This window comes from Oncorhynchus kisutch, linkage group LG19 (assembly GCF_002021735.2).
Source record: "Oncorhynchus kisutch isolate 150728-3 linkage group LG19, Okis_V2, whole genome shotgun sequence".
NCBI classification, from domain to species: domain Eukaryota; kingdom Metazoa; phylum Chordata; class Actinopteri; order Salmoniformes; family Salmonidae; genus Oncorhynchus; species Oncorhynchus kisutch.
In genome coordinates this window covers 64,108,627-64,128,012 of record NC_034192.2, presented here as the reverse complement: position 1 = coordinate 64,128,012, position 19,386 = coordinate 64,108,627, and the positions used below count along the sequence as shown (strand labels likewise).

General features: G+C 40.4%; 2 protein-coding genes across 2 annotated transcripts in view; one reads left to right on the top strand and one right to left on the bottom strand.

Annotated features, from left to right (window-relative positions):
• Positions 1-7,006: 7,006 nt before the first annotated feature.
• Positions 7,007-7,837, top strand: atoh1b (atonal bHLH transcription factor 1b). Its single transcript, XM_031797272.1, has one exon. The coding sequence runs from the start codon at positions 7,007-7,009 to the stop codon at positions 7,835-7,837; it is 831 nt and encodes a 276-aa protein (XP_031653132.1).
• Positions 7,838-10,689: 2,852 nt separating this feature from the next.
• dok3 (docking protein 3) overlaps positions 10,690-19,386 on the bottom strand; it is a 47,585-nt gene continuing 38,888 nt past the window's right edge. Inside the window, exon 6 of the mRNA XM_031797271.1 lies at positions 10,690-11,988. Within this exon, the coding sequence (XP_031653131.1) occupies positions 10,690-11,988 (1,299 nt within the window). The remainder of the gene's footprint in view (positions 11,989-19,386) is intronic.

Here is a 19,386-nt window from a genome sequence, read left to right as displayed (position 1 = left end):
CCCCTAACTACATACACCTTAGACCCTAACTGCCCCCTAACTACACACTAACTGCCCCCTACACCCTAACTGCCCCCTAACTGCCCCCTAACTGCCCCCTACACCCTAACTTCATACACCTTAGACCCTAACTGCCCCCTAACTGCCCCCTACACCCTAACTACATACACCTTAGACCCTAACTGCCCCCTAACTGCCCCCTACACCCTAACTACATACACCTTAGACCCTAACTGCCCCCTAACTAAATACACTTTAGACCCTAACTGCCCCCTAACTACATACACCTTAGACCCTAACTGCCCCTACACCCTAACTACATACACCTTAGACCCTAACTGCCCCCTAACTAAATACACCTTAGACCCTAACTGCCCCCTAACTACATACACCTTAGACCCTAACTGCCCCCTAACTACATATACCTTAGACCCTAACTGCCCCCTAATTGCCCCCTACACCCTAACTACATACACCTTAGACCCTAACTGCCCCCTACACCCTAACTACATACACCTTAGACCCTAACTGCCCCCTACACCCTAACTACATACACCTTAGACCCTAACTGCCCCCTAACTGCCCCCTATACCCTAACTACATACACCTTAGACCCTAACTGCCCCCTAACTAAATACACCTTAGACCCTAACTGCCCCCTAACTGCCCCCTACACCCTAACTACATACACCTTAGACCCTAACTGCCCCCTACACCCTAACTACATACACCTTAGACCCTAACTGCCCCCTACACCCTAACTGCCCCCTACACCCTAACTGCCCCCTAACTGCCCCCTACACCCTAACTTCATACACCTTAGACCCTAACTGCCCCCTAACTGCCCCCTACACCCTAACTACATACACCTTAGACCCTAACTGCCCCCTAACTGCCCCCTACACCCTAACTACATACACCATAGACCCTAACTGCCCCCTAACTGCCCCCTATACCCTAACTACATACACCTTAGACCCTAACTGCCCCCTAACTAACCCCTACACCCTAACTAACCCCTACACCCTACAGTTGAAGTCAGAAGTCTACATACACCTTAGTCAAAAACATTTCAACTTAGTTTTTCACAATTCCTGACTTTTAATCCTAGTAAAAAAAAATCCCTGTTTTAGGTCAGTTTGGATCACCACCTTATTTTAAGAATGTGATGTGTCAGAATACTAGTTGAGCCAAGACCTCAGAAAATAAATAGCTGTGGTTATACCTACCAGCCCTGCATTGACTCCTATAACTACTAAATGATTCATAGCTATGGTTATACCTACCAGCCCTGCATTGACTCCTATAACTACTAAATGATTCATAGCTGTGGTTATACCTACCAGCCCTGCATTGACTCCTATAACTACTAAATTATTCATAGCTGTGGTTATACCTACCAGCCCTGCATTGACTCCTATAACTACTAAATTATTCATAGCTATGGTTATACCTACCAGCCCTGCATTGACTCCTATAACTACTAAATGATTCATAGCTGTGGTTATACCTACCAGCCCTGCATTGACTCCTATAACTACTACATTATTCATAGCTGTGGTTATACCTACCAGCCCTGCATTGACTCCTATAACTACTAAATTATTCATAGCTATGGTTATACCTACCAGCCCTGCATTGACTCCTATAACTACTAAATGATTCATAGCTGTGGTTATACCTACCAGCCCTGCATTGACTCCTATAACTACTACATAATTCATAGCTGTGGTTATACCTACCAGCCCTGCATTGACTCCTATAACTACTACATAATTCATAGCTGTGGTTATACCTACCAGCCCTGCATTGACTCCTATAACTACTAAATTATTCATAGCTGTGGTTATACCTACCAGCCCTGCATTGACTCCTATAACTACTACATAATTCATAGCTGTGGTTATACCTACCAGCCCTGCATTGACTCCTATAACTACTACATAATTCATAGCTGTGGTTATACCTACCAGCCCTGTAGTCAGACATATCTGTTATCAGTTATCCGGTCCGTGACGGAGACAGGTGTGTCCATCTCTCTGCCACCTGGCCACTTTTATCATGCAAATAATCCACAGAGATTGTCAATTTTTACTGTTTATTTGAGAACAAAATACAACATATATTCCTCTGCTATGTATTCCACTTGTCCCTCTATGAGTCTGCATCTCCCGAGCCAATTCCGTTGCCTATCTGCGCTAAATTACATTGTTAAGGGATAAGGACATTTTTAACTGATGTTGGCAGCAACACAAACTAGAGGAAGATCAATATTCAGATGAAGTATGAGGAGATGACAAGACGAGTACTCCACCCTCACGGAGTTACGGACTTCATGTGAATAATTCATATGTTTATAGGTGAAACTGACAAGACTCCAAAAAGTAGCGCTTAGGAAAATGTGTATTCGATCAAAATAAATCATTTGTTTATTTTTCACGACACCTAAAAGTCCCCCAATATTTTCTCGAATCGAATAAACACAAATACACTAGTCGTGAGAGTTAATTCGTTTGAAAACAAACTACTTTAAAATGAAAAATGAAAAATAAAACTATTTTTCTCCCAAGACATAAACGAAACGTCTTCAGCATAATAAATGACCTCGGATGCCAAGTGAAGCCAAATATCAACAACATCAGGGTTGGGTTACAATGCACGACATTTGCAGGAAAAGACAGTTAAGATTGACCCCAATTGTTTTCTTTTGTTGGGAAGAGGCAACCCACGCCATTGGCTGTGTATATTCTCTAAAAATCCAGGCCTACCGCCTGTCATGCACACGCACGAAATGATCCGTGCCCGTGCACACAATGCAAGAAACCACACACACACACAGAGGGCATGTGAACACATGCACACACAAACACAACACAAAAAAGCATTGGCCACGAAAAATGTCTCTGGCATAAACTTTCCATTGTGTGAAAATTATAACCTTAGACCCTAACTGCCCCCTAACTGCCCCCTAACTACATACACCTTAGACCCTAACTGCCCCCTAACTGCCCCCTAACTACATACACCTTAGACCCTAACTACGTACACCTTAGACCCTAACTGCCCCCTAACTACATACACCTTAGACCCTAACTGCCCCCTAACTACATACACCTTAGACCCTAACTGCCCCCTAACTACATACACCTTAGACCCTAACTGCCCCCTACACCCTAACTACATACACCTTAGACCCTAACTGCCCCCTAACTGCCCCCTACACCCTAACTACATACACCTTAGACCATAGCTGCCCCCTAACTGCCCCCTAACTACATACACCTTAGACCCTAACTGCCCCCTAACTGCCCCCTACACCCTAACTACATACACCTTAGACCCTAACTGCCCCCTACACCCTAACTACATACACCTTAGACCCTAACTGCCCCCTACACCCTAACTACATACACCTTAGACCCTAACTGCCCCCTAACTGCCCCCTATACCCTAACTACATACACCTTAGACCCTAACTGCCCCCTAACTAAATACACCTTAGACCCTAACTGCCCCCTAACTGCCCCCTACACCCTAACTACATACACCTTAGACCCTAACTGCCCCTACACCCTAACTACATACACCTTAGACCCTAACTGCCCCTTACACCCTAACTGCCCCCTACACCCTAACTGCCCCCTAACTGCCCCCTAACTGCCCCCGAACTGCCCCCTACACCCTAACTTCATACACCTTAGACCCTAACTGCCCCCTAACTGCCCCCTATACCCTAACTACATACACCTTAGACCCTAACTGCCCCCTAACTAAATACACTTTAGACCCTAACTGCCCCCTAACTACATACACCTTAGACCCTAACTGCCCCCTACACCCTAACTACATACACCTTAGACCCTAACTGCCCCCTAACTGCCCCCTATACCCTAACTACATACACCTTAGACCCTAACTGCCCCCTAACTAAATACACCTTAGACCCTAACTGCCCCCTAACTGCCCCCTACACCCTAACTACATACACCTTAGACCCTAACTGCCCCCTACACCCTAACTACATACACCTTAGACCCTAACTGCCGCCTACACCCTAACTGCCCCCTAACTGCCCCCTAACTGCCCCCTACACCCTAACTTCATACACCTTAGACCCTAACTGCCCCCTAACTGCCCCCTACACCCTAACTACATACACCTTAGACCCTAACTGCCCCCTAACTGCCCCCTATACCCTAACTACATACACCTTAGACCCTAACTGCCCCCTAACTAAATACACTTTAGACCCTAACTGCCCCCTAACTACATACACCTTAGACCCTAACTGCCCCTACACCCTAACTACATACACCTTAGACCCTAACTGCCCCCTAACTAAATACACCTTAGACCCTAACTGCCCCCTAACTACATATACCTTAGACCCTAACTGCCCCCTAACTGCCCCCTACACCCTAACTACATACACCTTAGACCCTAACTGCCCCCTACACCCTAACTACATACACCTTAGACCCTAACTGCCCCCTACACCCTAACTACATACACCTTAGACCCTAACTGCCCCCTAACTGCCCCCTATACCCTAACTACATACACCTTAGACCCTAACTGCCCCCTAACTAAATACACCTTAGACCCTAACTGCCCCCTAACTGCCCCCTACACCCTAACTACATACACCTTAGACCCTAACTGCCCCCTACACCCTAACTACATACACCTTAGACCCTAACTGCCCCCTACACCCTAACTGCCCCCTACACCCTAACTGCCCCCTAACTGCCCCCTAACTGCCCCTACACCCTAACTTCATACACCTTAGACCCTAACTGCCCCCTAACTGCCCCCTACACCCTAACTACATACACCTTAGACCCTAACTGCCCCCTAACTGCCCCCTACACCCTAACTACATACACCATAGACCCTAACTGCCCCCTAACTGCCCCCTATACCCTAACTACATACACCTTAGACCCTAACTGCCCCCTAACTAACCCCTACACCCTAACTAACCCCTACACCCTACAGTTGAAGTCAGAAGTCTACATACACCTTAGTCAAAAACATTTCAACTTAGTTTTTCACAATTCCTGACTTTTAAACCTAGTAAAAAAAATCCCTGTTTTAGGTCAGTTTGGATCACCACCTTATTTTAAGAATGTGATGTGTCAGAATACTAGTTGAGCCAAGACCTCAGAAAATAAATAGCTGTGGTTATACCTACCAGCCCTGCATTGACTCCTATAACTACTAAATGATTCATAGCTATGGTTATACCTACCAGCCCTGCATTGACTCCTATAACTACTAAATGATTCATAGCTGTGGTTATACCTACCAGCCCTGCATTGACTCCTATAACTACTAAATGATTCATAGCTGTGGTTATACCTACCAGCCCTGCATTGACTCCTATAACTACTAAATTATTCATAGCTATGGTTATACCTACCAGCCCTGCATTGACTCCTATAACTACTAAATGATTCATAGCTGTGGTTATACCTACCAGCCCTGCATTGACTCCTATAACTACTAAATGATTCATAGCTGTGGTTATACCTACCAGCCCTGCATTGACTCCTATAACTACTACATTATTCATAGCTGTGGTTATACCTACCAGCCCTGCATTGACTCCTATAACTACTAAATTATTCATAGCTATGGTTATACCTACCAGCCCTGCATTGACTCCTATAACTACTAAATGATTCATAGCTGTGGTTATACCTACCAGCCCTGCATTGACTCCTATAACTACTACATTATTCATAGCTGTGGTTATACCTACCAGCCCTGCATTGACTCCTATAACTACTACATTATTCATAGCTATGGTTATACCTACCAGCCCTGCATTGACCCCTATAACTACTACATAATTCATAGCTGTGGTTATACCTACCAGCCCTGCATTGACTCCTATAACTACTACATAATTCATAGCTGTGGTTATACCTACCAGCCCTGTAGTCAGACATATCTGTTATCAGTTATCCGGTCCGTGACGGAGACAGGTGTGTCCATCTCTCTGCCACCTGGCCACTTTTATCATGCAAATAATCCACAGAGATTGTCAATTTTTACTGTTTATTTGAGAACAAAATACAACATATATTCCTCTGCTATGTATTCCACTTGTCCCTCTATGAGTCTGCATCTCCCGAGCCAATTCCGTTGCCTATCTGCGCTAAATTACATTGTTAAGGGATAAGGACATTTTTAACTGATGTTGGCAGCAACACAAACTAGAGGAAGATCAATATTCAGATGAAGTATGAGGAGATGACAAGACGAGTACTCCACCCTCACGGAGTTACGGACTTCATGTGAATAATTCATATGTTTATAGGTGAAACTGACAAGACTCCAAAAAGTAGCGCTTAGGAAAATGTGTATTCGATCAAAATAAATCATTTGTTTATTTTTCACGACACCTAAAAGTCCCCCAATATTTTCTCGAATCGAATAAACACAAATACACTAGTCGTGAGAGTTAATTCGTTTGAAAACAAACTATTTTAAAATGAAAAATGAAAAATAAAACTATTTTTCTCCCAAGACATAAACGAAACGTCTTCAGCATAATAAATGACCTCGGATGCCAAGTGAAGCCAAATATCAACAACATCAGGGTTGGGTTACAATGCACAACATTTGCAGGAAAAGACAGTTAAGATTGACCCCAATTGTTTTCTTTTTTTGGGAAGAGGCAACCCACGCCATTGGCTGTGCCATCCAAACCTGTGTGCCTCCTTGGGCGGGGTTGGGTGGACGGGGATATAGTAGTGCCGTCCTTGGTCATTGAAGATAGACACATTTGCAGCGCTGTCCAAACCTGGTTTTGGTGGATTTTTTTTATTTTAAGTTCACTTTTTCTTCCCCCCTCTGAAACTCCTCCTAACTCTTCAACCGACTCTTCCCGCTGAATATTCAAGACACGTTCCAGTGCTTTCCAAGTATTGGTTATCTAAGAAAGAGCAAAATAACACACCATACCTCTCCAACCAAGTCGTGGATGTCTGTAGCCGTTATGACAGCGAAAACAGAACTGTCCGGCTGGCCAGACTACACAGGCGAGGACTTCTCCCTGATGGAACAGTCTAAACTGGAGCCTCTCGCATCCAGAACCAGGGTACCATCTCCTAGAGGGCCGTCTCTATTCTCAACCAGAGATACGGGCCATTACGCGCACAGCGGCTCCATGGATATCTCACTGGAGAAACTCATGTCGGTGAGTAAACTAGCGGACAGTGGTGTCAGGATAGAGATGGACCTGGATACAGTACCTGGAAACGGTAGGCAGCAGGGCCACCACCCGGGCCCGCAGAAACACCGGCGAGTCGCGGCTAACGCCCGGGAGAGACGGAGGATGCACGGGCTGAACAAGGCGTTTGACACGTTGCGGAGTGTGATTCCGTCCGATAATAATAAATTGTCCAAGTATGACACTCTCCAGATGGCTCAGATCTACATCCAGGAGCTTTCGGGGCTGCTCACCGGGGTGGTGAAGCCAGAGGTCCGGGGAGGGTCGCGGAGTGGATGCGCCTCACCAGACATAGACCACCTCATCCCGGATAGGAGGAACCTTCTGGGGTCTCTCTCTCCAGAGCCCTTGCGGGGTGGCGGCGGGATGACTGGGATCAGCAACACCCTGCAGGACTCCCCCTCCCCGCAGCCTAAGAACAAGAGACTGGTCGGACAACAGGAGAACAATGGCCCCGTCGGTCACCTCATCATTCTGTCTGCGCCTAAATCTGATCTAGGATCGGGGAATAAGAGGGTGTCTAACACTTCCAACGGGAGTGATGGAGAGTCGTCGCATTACAGTGACTTTGAGGACGGACAGGCCGGTAGACGGTGACCATTTAGAGTGACAACAGGAACTCTTTTAGGAGAAGTTTTCATACGGATCCTTTAATATTTTATATAAACTGTCTGTGTTTTAGAAGACAATAACGGACACCAAAATAGAGCCACGCAGCCCACCTTGAAATGTTGAATGATATTCTGGTTCAGATTGAGACGGTAGTCTAGGCCTACTCTCAGTTACATTTAGACAAGAACACTTGTCTCATCATGCCATATTTATTTATTATAAATGGACACCGGGGTTGGGGTCAATTTAATTTTAAATTCAGGAAGTAATTCCAATTCGGTAAGCAGCAGGGCAACATTGGCATCAGAATTTGGTTTACTTTCCTTCCCGAATTGACTGTAATTGAAATGGAATGTTCCCCAAACTCTGTTTGGAGCTCATCTTGAAAAGATTTATAACGTTCTGGGTTCGATTAAAACGGTAGTCTAGCCGACATTTAAGACCACGAATATCCCCGTGAGCACAAGACGTTGAAAATGTTGTATTTTCAACATGTTTTACTCATAGGGAGGGATGTTTCATCATACCATATGTATTTATTAGATATCAACACTGTAAAATAAAAAGAGCTAGCCTACTGTGTGATATTGAAGACTTCATTGTGTGTTTAAACCAGGCCTGATAATATGACTTCTCATCGGGACTTCACTTCCTTCCTTTCTAGCACTTTATTGACTAAATACATCTGGAACACTTGGTTTCACGGTTTGATGGCATGCATATCTAATAATAATTTAAAAATATATATATAAACAAAAATATTTTGATATTAATCTATTGTTATTTGATTTCTTCCAAGAATAGTTTTTGATTGAGAAAAAAAAACGTTTTTTGGTAGATACATTTTTAGAACGTTTTTTTCTCTCCATTTTCCAGAATAATTCACTCTGTCTGATCTCATTTCAACAGCTTCAACACTGTACATTCCAAGGACTTTATTGGCATGGGAAATAAATGTATCACCTTCTTTTAGTCAACTCAATATGTTGTTTCAATATATTTTAATTTAATGCAAGAGATACAGCCATAATATGTAAATGTTGAAATAAAAATAAAATGAAAAATAAAAATGCAATTTACAAATGCACATACAACACTTTTGATGGAATCCTATATTTTGAATAATGCTGGTTGGTTTCCTTCTCTCGTAGCATGTCTTGTGAACAGACTACATAACATACATGATATTGTTCTGGGTAGATGAGATTAGGTAGGGATAGAGTCCTGGTAGTGATCATTACAGCCACTGTATTTTCAGCTTCACTGGGACCAGGGGGTGTAGAGAGGTTGGGGGGATTTCTAGGCTAAATGCTGAAATAAATGCAATTTACAAATGCACACAATACACTTTTGATTCAATTGTGCACTTTTAATACTGGAAGTTCTTCAGGCACTCAAAGTCACCCCCCCATGTCTTCTAGTTCTGATAGAGCTGGTATAACAGTCCCCTCCCCATGTCTTCTAGTTCTGATAGAGCTGGTATAACAGTCACCTCCCAATCTTCTAGTTCTGATAGAGCTGATATAACAGTCAACTCCCCATGTCTTCTAGAGCTGATAGAGCTGGTATAACAGTCACCTCCCCATGTCTTCTAGTTCTGATAGAGCTGGTATAACAGTCACCTCCCAATCTTCTAGTTCTGATAGAGCTGATATAACAGTCAACTCCCCATGTCTTCTAGAGCTGATAGAGCTGGTATAACAGTCACCTCCCCATGTCTTCTAGTTCTGATAGAGCTGGTATAACAGTCAACTCCCCATGTCTTCTAGTTCTGATAGAGCTGGTATAACAGTCCCCTCCCCATGTCTTCTAGTTCTGATAGAGCTTGTATAACAGTCACCTCCCCATGTCTTCTAGTTCTGATTGAGCTGGTATAACAGTCACAAGTCACCTCCCCATGTCTTCTAGTTCTGATAGAGCTGATAGATGATAGAGCTGGTATAACAGTCCCCTCCCCATGTCTTCTAGTTCTGATGGACCTGATAGATGATAGAGCTGGTATAACAGTCACCTTCCCATTCTTCTAGTTCTGATGGACCTGATAGAGCTGGCATAACAGTCACAAGTCACCTCCCCATGTCTTCTAGTTCTGATAGAGCTGGTATAACAGTCACAAGTCATCTCCCCATGTCTTCTAGTTCTGATAGAGCTGGTATAACAGTCACCTCCCCATGTCTTCTAGTTCTGATAGAGCTGGTATAACAGTCCCCTCCCCATGTCTTCTAGTTCTGATAGAGCTGGCATAACAGTCACCTCCCCATGTCTTCTAGTTCTGATAGAGCTGGTATAACAGTCACAAGTCACCTCCCCATGTCTTCTAGTTCTGATAGAGCTGATAGAGCTTGTATAACAGTCCCCTCCCAATGTCTTCTAGTTCTGATGGACCTGATAGAGCTGGTATAACATTCACAAGTCAACTCCCCATGTCTTCTAGTTCTGATAGAGCTGATAGAGCTGGTATAACAGTCCCCTCCCATGTCTTCTAGTTCTGATAGAGCTGGTATAACAGTCCCCTCCCCATGTCTTCTAGTTCTGATAGAGCTGGTATAACAATCACAAGTCACCTCCCCATGTCTTCTAGTTCTGATAGAGCTGGTATAACATTCACAAGTCACCTCCCCATGTTTTCTAGTTCTGGTAGAGCTGGTATAACAATCACAAGTCACCTCCCCATGTCTTCTAGTTCTGATAGAGCTGGTATAACAATCACAAGTCAACTCCCCATGTCTTCTAGTTCTGATAGAGCTGGTATAACAGTCACCTCCCCATGTCTTCTAGTTCTGATAGATCTGATAGAGCTGGTATAACAGTCACAAGTCTTTTAGTAACGGTAGACATTAGTATTCGCTGCCTCTTGGTGTCACTGTGGCCAGGGGGGGTAGGGGCTGCTGGAACTTAGCCAGATCCTTACCCAGGATGTCAGAGAGCTTCTGTTTAAAGCTGATAGGGTCCTGGTTGGGGGTGATGGAGCCCCTCGAGCCCATCTCTTCTTCCCCCTGTAGCTGGGCCTGGGCCTGCAGGCGGGAGAGGTTTGGCATAGACCGGGACTGGGTTTGGGGTTGAGGCAGGGACCAGGCCAGAGACAGTGGTTGGGTCTCAGAGGGCTTGTTCACTAAAGCATAGATACACTGTGAGCTACCCACCATACTCTCCCTCTCTCTCTCCTCCTCCTCCTCCTCTGCCCTCCCAGTAATACCCCTTCTCAGGTTGTAATAAGGAGACCCCTCCCCCAGCCCCTCCCCCAGCCCCACCCCCAGCCCCTCCCCCAGCCCCACCCCCAGCCCCACCCCCAGCCCCACCCCCACCCCCACCCCCACCCCCAGCCCCAGTTTGTTCAGGTCGACGGTATCCAGGGAGTGACACCTCTCCTCCTCTGCCCTCCCAGTAATACCCCTTCTCAGGTTGTAATAAGGAGAACCCTCCCCCAGCCCCTCCCCCAGCCCCACCCCCAGCCTCAGTTTGTTCAGGTCAACGGTATCCAGGGAGTGACACCTCTCCTCCTCCTCTTCCTCCTCATAGAGATGCAGGCTGTGCTGCATCCTGAGTGGGGCTGGCGGGTGCTTCATTCTGGGGAGGAGGTGGTCCTCTATAGTGGCATACAGATCACAATCAAAGTCAGCCATTGGCTCAGACCCCGGAACCTGTTCAGTAGCAGGAGATATGATTGGAGGGCTGTGTAAGAGGTTGTTTCTCATTGGTAGAGGAGGGGCAGTGGGTCTGTCTGATAGGTCGGTGCGGGTGTGGACTTTGTGTTTGATAGGAGGGTGAGTAGAGGTGGAAGAATGAGGAAGCTGAGGAGACGATGAGTTACGTGGAGGGTGAGTAGAGGTGGAAGAATGAGGAAGTTGAGGAGACGATGAGTTACGTGGAGGGTGAGTAGAGGTGGAAGAATGAGGAAGTTGAGGAGACGATGAGTTATGTGGAAGGTGAGTAGAGGTGGAAGAATGAGGAAGTTGAGGAGACGATGAGTTGCTAGGAGACTGGATAGAGGTCTTGGTGTCTTCATTCTCCATCTCTCTGTGCAGAGTAAGAGCATCTTCCATGGCCTTGTAGATCTGAGGAGCGTGCTTAGACATGAAGGTGAATTGACCCTCTCCCGAGCTACAGCGACGGCCCGCCTCGATGCTGAAGCCCCCCTGTCAATCACACACACAACACAAGGTTACTCAGTCCCTCCAGGATGGACCAATCACAGTCAAATCATCACAATATTATTGGAGAAAATTGACCGATCACTGCACTAAAAAAAGAGGACAAACCATTTCAACCAATCACCACACATTTACCATTTCAACCAATCACCACACATTTACCATTTCAACCAATCACCACACATTTACCATTTCAACCAATCACCACACATTTACCATTTCAACCAATCACCACACATTTACCACATAATATGGATCAGTAAAGCCAAAAGGAAACAAACTCTGTTTCTTCGGCAGCACATTTTTGTGAGAAATTGGACTAAATCACTGATTATGATACAACACAACTCTGATGATTATGATAGATACAACACAACACTGATGATTATGATAGATACAAAACAACTATGATGATTATGATAGATACAACACAACTCTGATGATTATAATAGATACAACACAACTCTGATAATTATGATAGATACAACACAACTCTGATGATTATGATAGATACAACACAACACTGATGATTATGACAGATACAACACAACTCTGACAATTATGATAGATACAACTCTGATGATTATGAGAGATACAACACAACTCTGATGATTATGATAGATACAACACAACTCTGATGATTATGATAGATACAACAGAACTCTGACGATTATGATAGATACAACACAACTCTGATGATTATGACAGATACAACACAACCCTGATGATTATGACAGATACAACACAACTCTGATGATTATGATAGATACAGCACAACTCTGATGATTATGATAGATACAACACAACACTGATGATTATGATAGATACAACTCTGATGATTATGATAGATACAACACAACTCTGATGATTATAATAGATACAACACAACTCTGATGATTATGATAGATACAACTCTGATGATTATGACAGATACAACACAACTCTGATGATTATGACAGATACAACACAACTCTGATGATTATGATAGATACAGCACAACTCTGATGATTATGATAGATACAACACAACACTGATGATTATGATAGATACAACACAACTCAGATGATTATGAGAGATACAACACAACTCTGATTATTATGACAGATACAGCACAACTCTGATGATTATGATAGATACAACACAACTCAGATGATTATGAGAGATACAACACAACTCTGATGATTATGACAGATACAACACAGCACAACTCTGATGATTATGACAGATACAACACAACTCTGATGATTATGACAGATACAACACAACTCTGATGATTATGACAGATACAACACAACTGATGATTATGACAGATACAACACAACTCTGATGATTATGACAGATACAGCACAACTCTGATGATTGTGATAGATACAACACAACTCTGATGATTATGATAGATACAACACAACTCTGATGATTATGAGAGATACAACACAAATCTGATGATTATGATAGATACAACTCTGATGATTATGAGAGATACAACACAACTCTGATGATTATGATAGATACAACACAACTCTGATGATTATGACAGATACAGCACAACTCTGATGATTATGATAGATACAACACAACTCTGATGATTATGATAGATACAACACAACTCTGATGATTATAATAGATACAACACAACTCTGATGATTATGATAGATACAACTCTGATGATTATAATAGATACAACACAACTCTGATGATTATGAGAGATACAACACAACACTGATGATTATGATAGATACAACACAACTCTGATGATTATGATAGATACAACACAACTCTGATGATTATGATAGATACAAAACAACTCTGATGATTATGACAGATACAAAACAACTCTGATGATTATGACAGATACAACTCTGATGATTATGATAGATACAACACAACTCTGATGATTATGATAGATACAACACAACACTGATGATTATGATCGATACAACACAACTCTGATGATTATGATAGATACAACACAACTCTGATGATTATGACAGATACAACACAACTCTGATGATTATGATAGATACAAAACAACTCTGATGATTATGATAGATACAACACAGCACAACTCTGATGATTATGATAGATACAACACTGATGATTATGATAGATACAACTCTGATTATTATGACAGATACAACACAACTCTGGTGATTATGATAGATACAACACAACACTGATGATTATGATAGATACAACACAACTCTGATGATTATGATAGATAAAACACAACTCTGATGATTATGATAGATACAACATAGCACAACTCTGATGATTATGATAGATACAACACAACTCTGATGATTATGATAGATACAACACAACTCTGATGATTATGATAGATACAACACAACTCTGATGATTATGATAGATACAACTCTGATGATTATGAGAGATACAACACAACTCTGATGATTATGATAGATACAACTCTGATGATTATGATAGATACAACACAACTCTGATGATTATGATAGATACAACACAACTCTGATGATTATGACAGATACAGCACACCTCTGATGATTATGATAGATACAACTCTGATGATTATGATAGATACAACACAACTCTGATGATTATAATAGATACAACTCTGATGATTGAGAGATACAACACAGCACACCTCTGATGATTATGACAGATACAGCACAACTCTGATGATTATGATAGATACAACTCTGATGATTATGAGAGATACAACACAACTCTGATGATTATGATAGATACAACACAACTCTGATGATTATAATAGATACAACACAACTCTGATGATTATGATAGATACAACTCTGATGATTATGACAGATACAACACAACTCTGATGATTATGATAGATACAACACAACTCTGATGATTATGATAGATACAACACAACTCTGATGATTATGATAGATACAACACAACTCTGATGATTATGATAGATACAACACAACTCTGATGATTATGATAGATACAACACAGCACAACTCTGATGATTATGTTAGATACAACACAACACTGATGATTATGATAGATACAACTCTGATTATTATGACAGATACAACACAACTCTGATGATTATGATAGATACAACACAACACTGATGATTATGATAGATACAACACAACTCTGATGATTATGATAGATACAACACAACTCTGATGATTATGATAGATACAACACAGCACAACTCTGATGATTATGATAGATACAACACAACTCTGATGATTATAATAGATACAACACAACTCTGATGATTATGATAGATACAACACAACTCTGATGATTATGATAGATACAACACAACTCTGATAATTATGATAGATACAACACAACTCTGATGATTATGATAGATACAACACAACTCTGATGATTATGATAGATACAACACAACTCTGATGATTATAATAGATACAACACAACTCTGATGATTATGACAGATACAACACAACTCTGATGATTATGATAGATACAACTCAACTCTGATGATTATAATAGATACAACACAACTCTGGTGATTATGATAGATACAACACAACTCTGATGATTATGACAGATACAACACAACTCTGATGATTATGACAGATACAACACAACTCTGATGATTATGATAGATACAACACAACTCTGATGATTATAATAGATACAACACAACTCTGATGATTATGATAGATACAACACAACTCTGATGATTATGACAGATACAGCACAACTCTGATGATTATGATAGATACAACACAGATGATTATGATAGATACAACACTGATGATTATGATAGATACAACTCTGATGATTATGACAGATACAACACAACTCTGATGATTATGATAGATACAACTCTGATGATTATGATAGATACAACACAACTCTGATGATTATGATAGATACAACACAACACTGATGATTATGATCGATACAACACAACTCTGATGATTATGATAGATACAACACAACTCTGATGATTATGATAGATACAAACACAACTCTGATGATTGTGATAGATACAACACAACTCTGATGATTATGATAGATACAACACAACTGATGATTATGATAGATACAACACAACTCTGATGATTATAATAGATACAACACAGCACAACTCTGATGATTATGATAGATACAACACAACTCTGATGATTGTGATAGATACAACACAACTCTGATGATTATGATAGATACAACACAACTGATGATTATGATAGATACAACACAACTCTGATGATTATAATAGATACAACACAGCACAACTCTGATGATTATGATAGATACAACACAACTCTGATGATTATGATAGATACAACACAACTCTGATGATTATGATAGATACAACACAGCACAACTCTGATGATTATGATAGATACAACACAACTCTGATGATTATGATAGATACAACACAACTCTGATGATTATGATAGATACAACACAACTCTGATGATTATGATAGATACAACTCTGATGATTATGAGAGATACAACACAACTCTGATGATTATGATAGATACAACACAACTCTGATGATTATGATAGATACAACACAACTCTGATGATTATGATAGATACAACACAACTCTGATGATTATGATAGATACAACACAGCACAACTCTGATGATTATGATAGATACAACACAACTCTGATGATTATGATAGATACAACACAACTCTGATGATTATGATAGATACAACACAACTCTGATGATTATGATAGATACAACACAACTCTGATGATTATGATAGATACAACACAACTCTGATGATTATAATAGAAAGAACACAACTCTGATGACTATGATAGATACAACACAACTCTGATGATTATGATAGATACAACACAACTCTGATGATTATGATAGATACAACACAACTGATGATTATGATAGATACAACACAACTCTGATGATTATAATAGATACAACACAGCACAACTCTGATGATTATGATAGATACAACACAACTCTGATGATTATGATAGATACAACACAACTCTGATGATTATGATAGATACAACACAGCACAACTCTGATGATTATGATAGATACAACACAGCACAACTCTGATGATTATGATAGATACAACACAACTCTGATGATTATGATAGATACAACACAACTCTGATGATTATGATAGATACAACACAACTCTGATGATTATGATAGATACAACTCTGATGATTATGAGAGATACAACACAACTCTGATGATTATGATAGATACAACACAACTCTGATGATTATGATAGATACAACACAACTCTGATGATTATGATAGATACAACACAACTCTGATGATTATGATAGATACAACACAACTCTGATGATTATGATTGATACAACACAACTCTGATGATTATGATAGATACAACACAACTCTGATGATTATGATAGATACAACTCTGATGATTATGATAGATACAACTCTGATGATTATGATAGATACAACTCTGATGATTATGATAGATACAACACAACTCTGATGATTATGATAGATACAACACAACTCTGATGATTATGACAGATACAGCACGGCTCTGATGATTATGATAGATACAACTCTGATGATTATGATAGATACAACACAACTCTGATGATTATGATAGATACAACACAACTCTGATGATTATAATAGATACAACTCTGATGATTATAATAGATACAACTCTGATGATTATGAGAGATACCACACAACTCTGATGATTATGACAGATACAACACAGCACAACTCTGATGATTATGACAGATACAGCACAACTCTGATGACTATGATAGATACAACTCTGATGATTATGAGAGATACAACACAACTCTGATGATTATAATAGATACAACACAACTCTGATGATTATGACAGATACAGCACAACTCTGACGATTATGATAGATACAACTCTAATGATTATGATAGATACAACACAACTCTGATGATTATGATAGATACAACACAACTCTGATGATTATGACAGATACAACTCTGATGATTATGATAGATACAACACAACTCTGATGATTATGACAGATACAACATAACTCTGATGATTATGATAGATACAACACAACTCTGATGATTATGATAGATACAACACAACACTGATGATTATGATAGATACAACTCTGATGATTATGACAGATACAACTCTGATGATTATGACAGATACAACACAACTCTGATGATTATGATAGATACAACTCTGATGATTATGATAGATACAACACAACTCTGATGATTATGATAGATACAACACAACTCTGATGATTATGATAGATACAACACAACTCTGATGATTATGATAGATACAACACAACTCTGATGATTATGATAGATACAACACAACTCTGATGATTATAGATACAACACAACTCTGATGATTATATAGCATACACACACTCTGATGATTATGATAGATACAACACAGCACAACTCTGATGATTATGATAGATACAACACAGCACAACTCTGATGATTATGATAGATACAACACAACACTGATGATTATGATAGATACAACTCTGATTATTATGACAAATACAACACAACTCTGATGATTATGATAGATACAACACACACACTGATGATTATGATAGATACAACACAACTCTGATGATTATGATAGATACAACACAACTCTGATGATTATGATAGATACAACACAGCACAACTCTGATGATTATGATAGATACAACACAACTCTGATGATTATGATAGATACAACACAACTCTGATGATTATGATAGATACAACACAGCACAAATCTGATGATTATGATAGATACAACTCTGATGATTATGATAGATACAACTCTGATGATTATGAATAGATACAACACAACTCTGATGATTATGATAGATACAACACAACTCTGATGATTATGACAGATACAGCACACTCTGATGAGTATGATATACAACTCTGATGATTATGATAGATACAACACAACTCTGATGATTATGATAGATACAACACAACTCTGATGATGATAATAGATACAACTCTGATGATTATGAGAGATAAAACACAACTCTGATGATTATGACAGATACAACACAGCACAACTCTGATGATTATGACAGATACAACACAGCACAACTCTGATGATTATGATAGATACAGCACAACTCTGATGATTATGATAGATACAACTCTGATGATTATGAGAGATACAACACAACTCTGATGATTATGATAGATACAACACAACTCTGATGATTATGACAGATACAGCACAACTCTGATGATTATGATAGATACAACACAACTCTGATTATGATAGATACAACACAACTCTGATGATTATGATAGATACAACACAACTCTGATGATTATGATAGATACAACACAACTCTGATGATTATGACAGATACAACTCTGATGATTATGATAGATACAACTCTGATGATTATGATAGATACAAC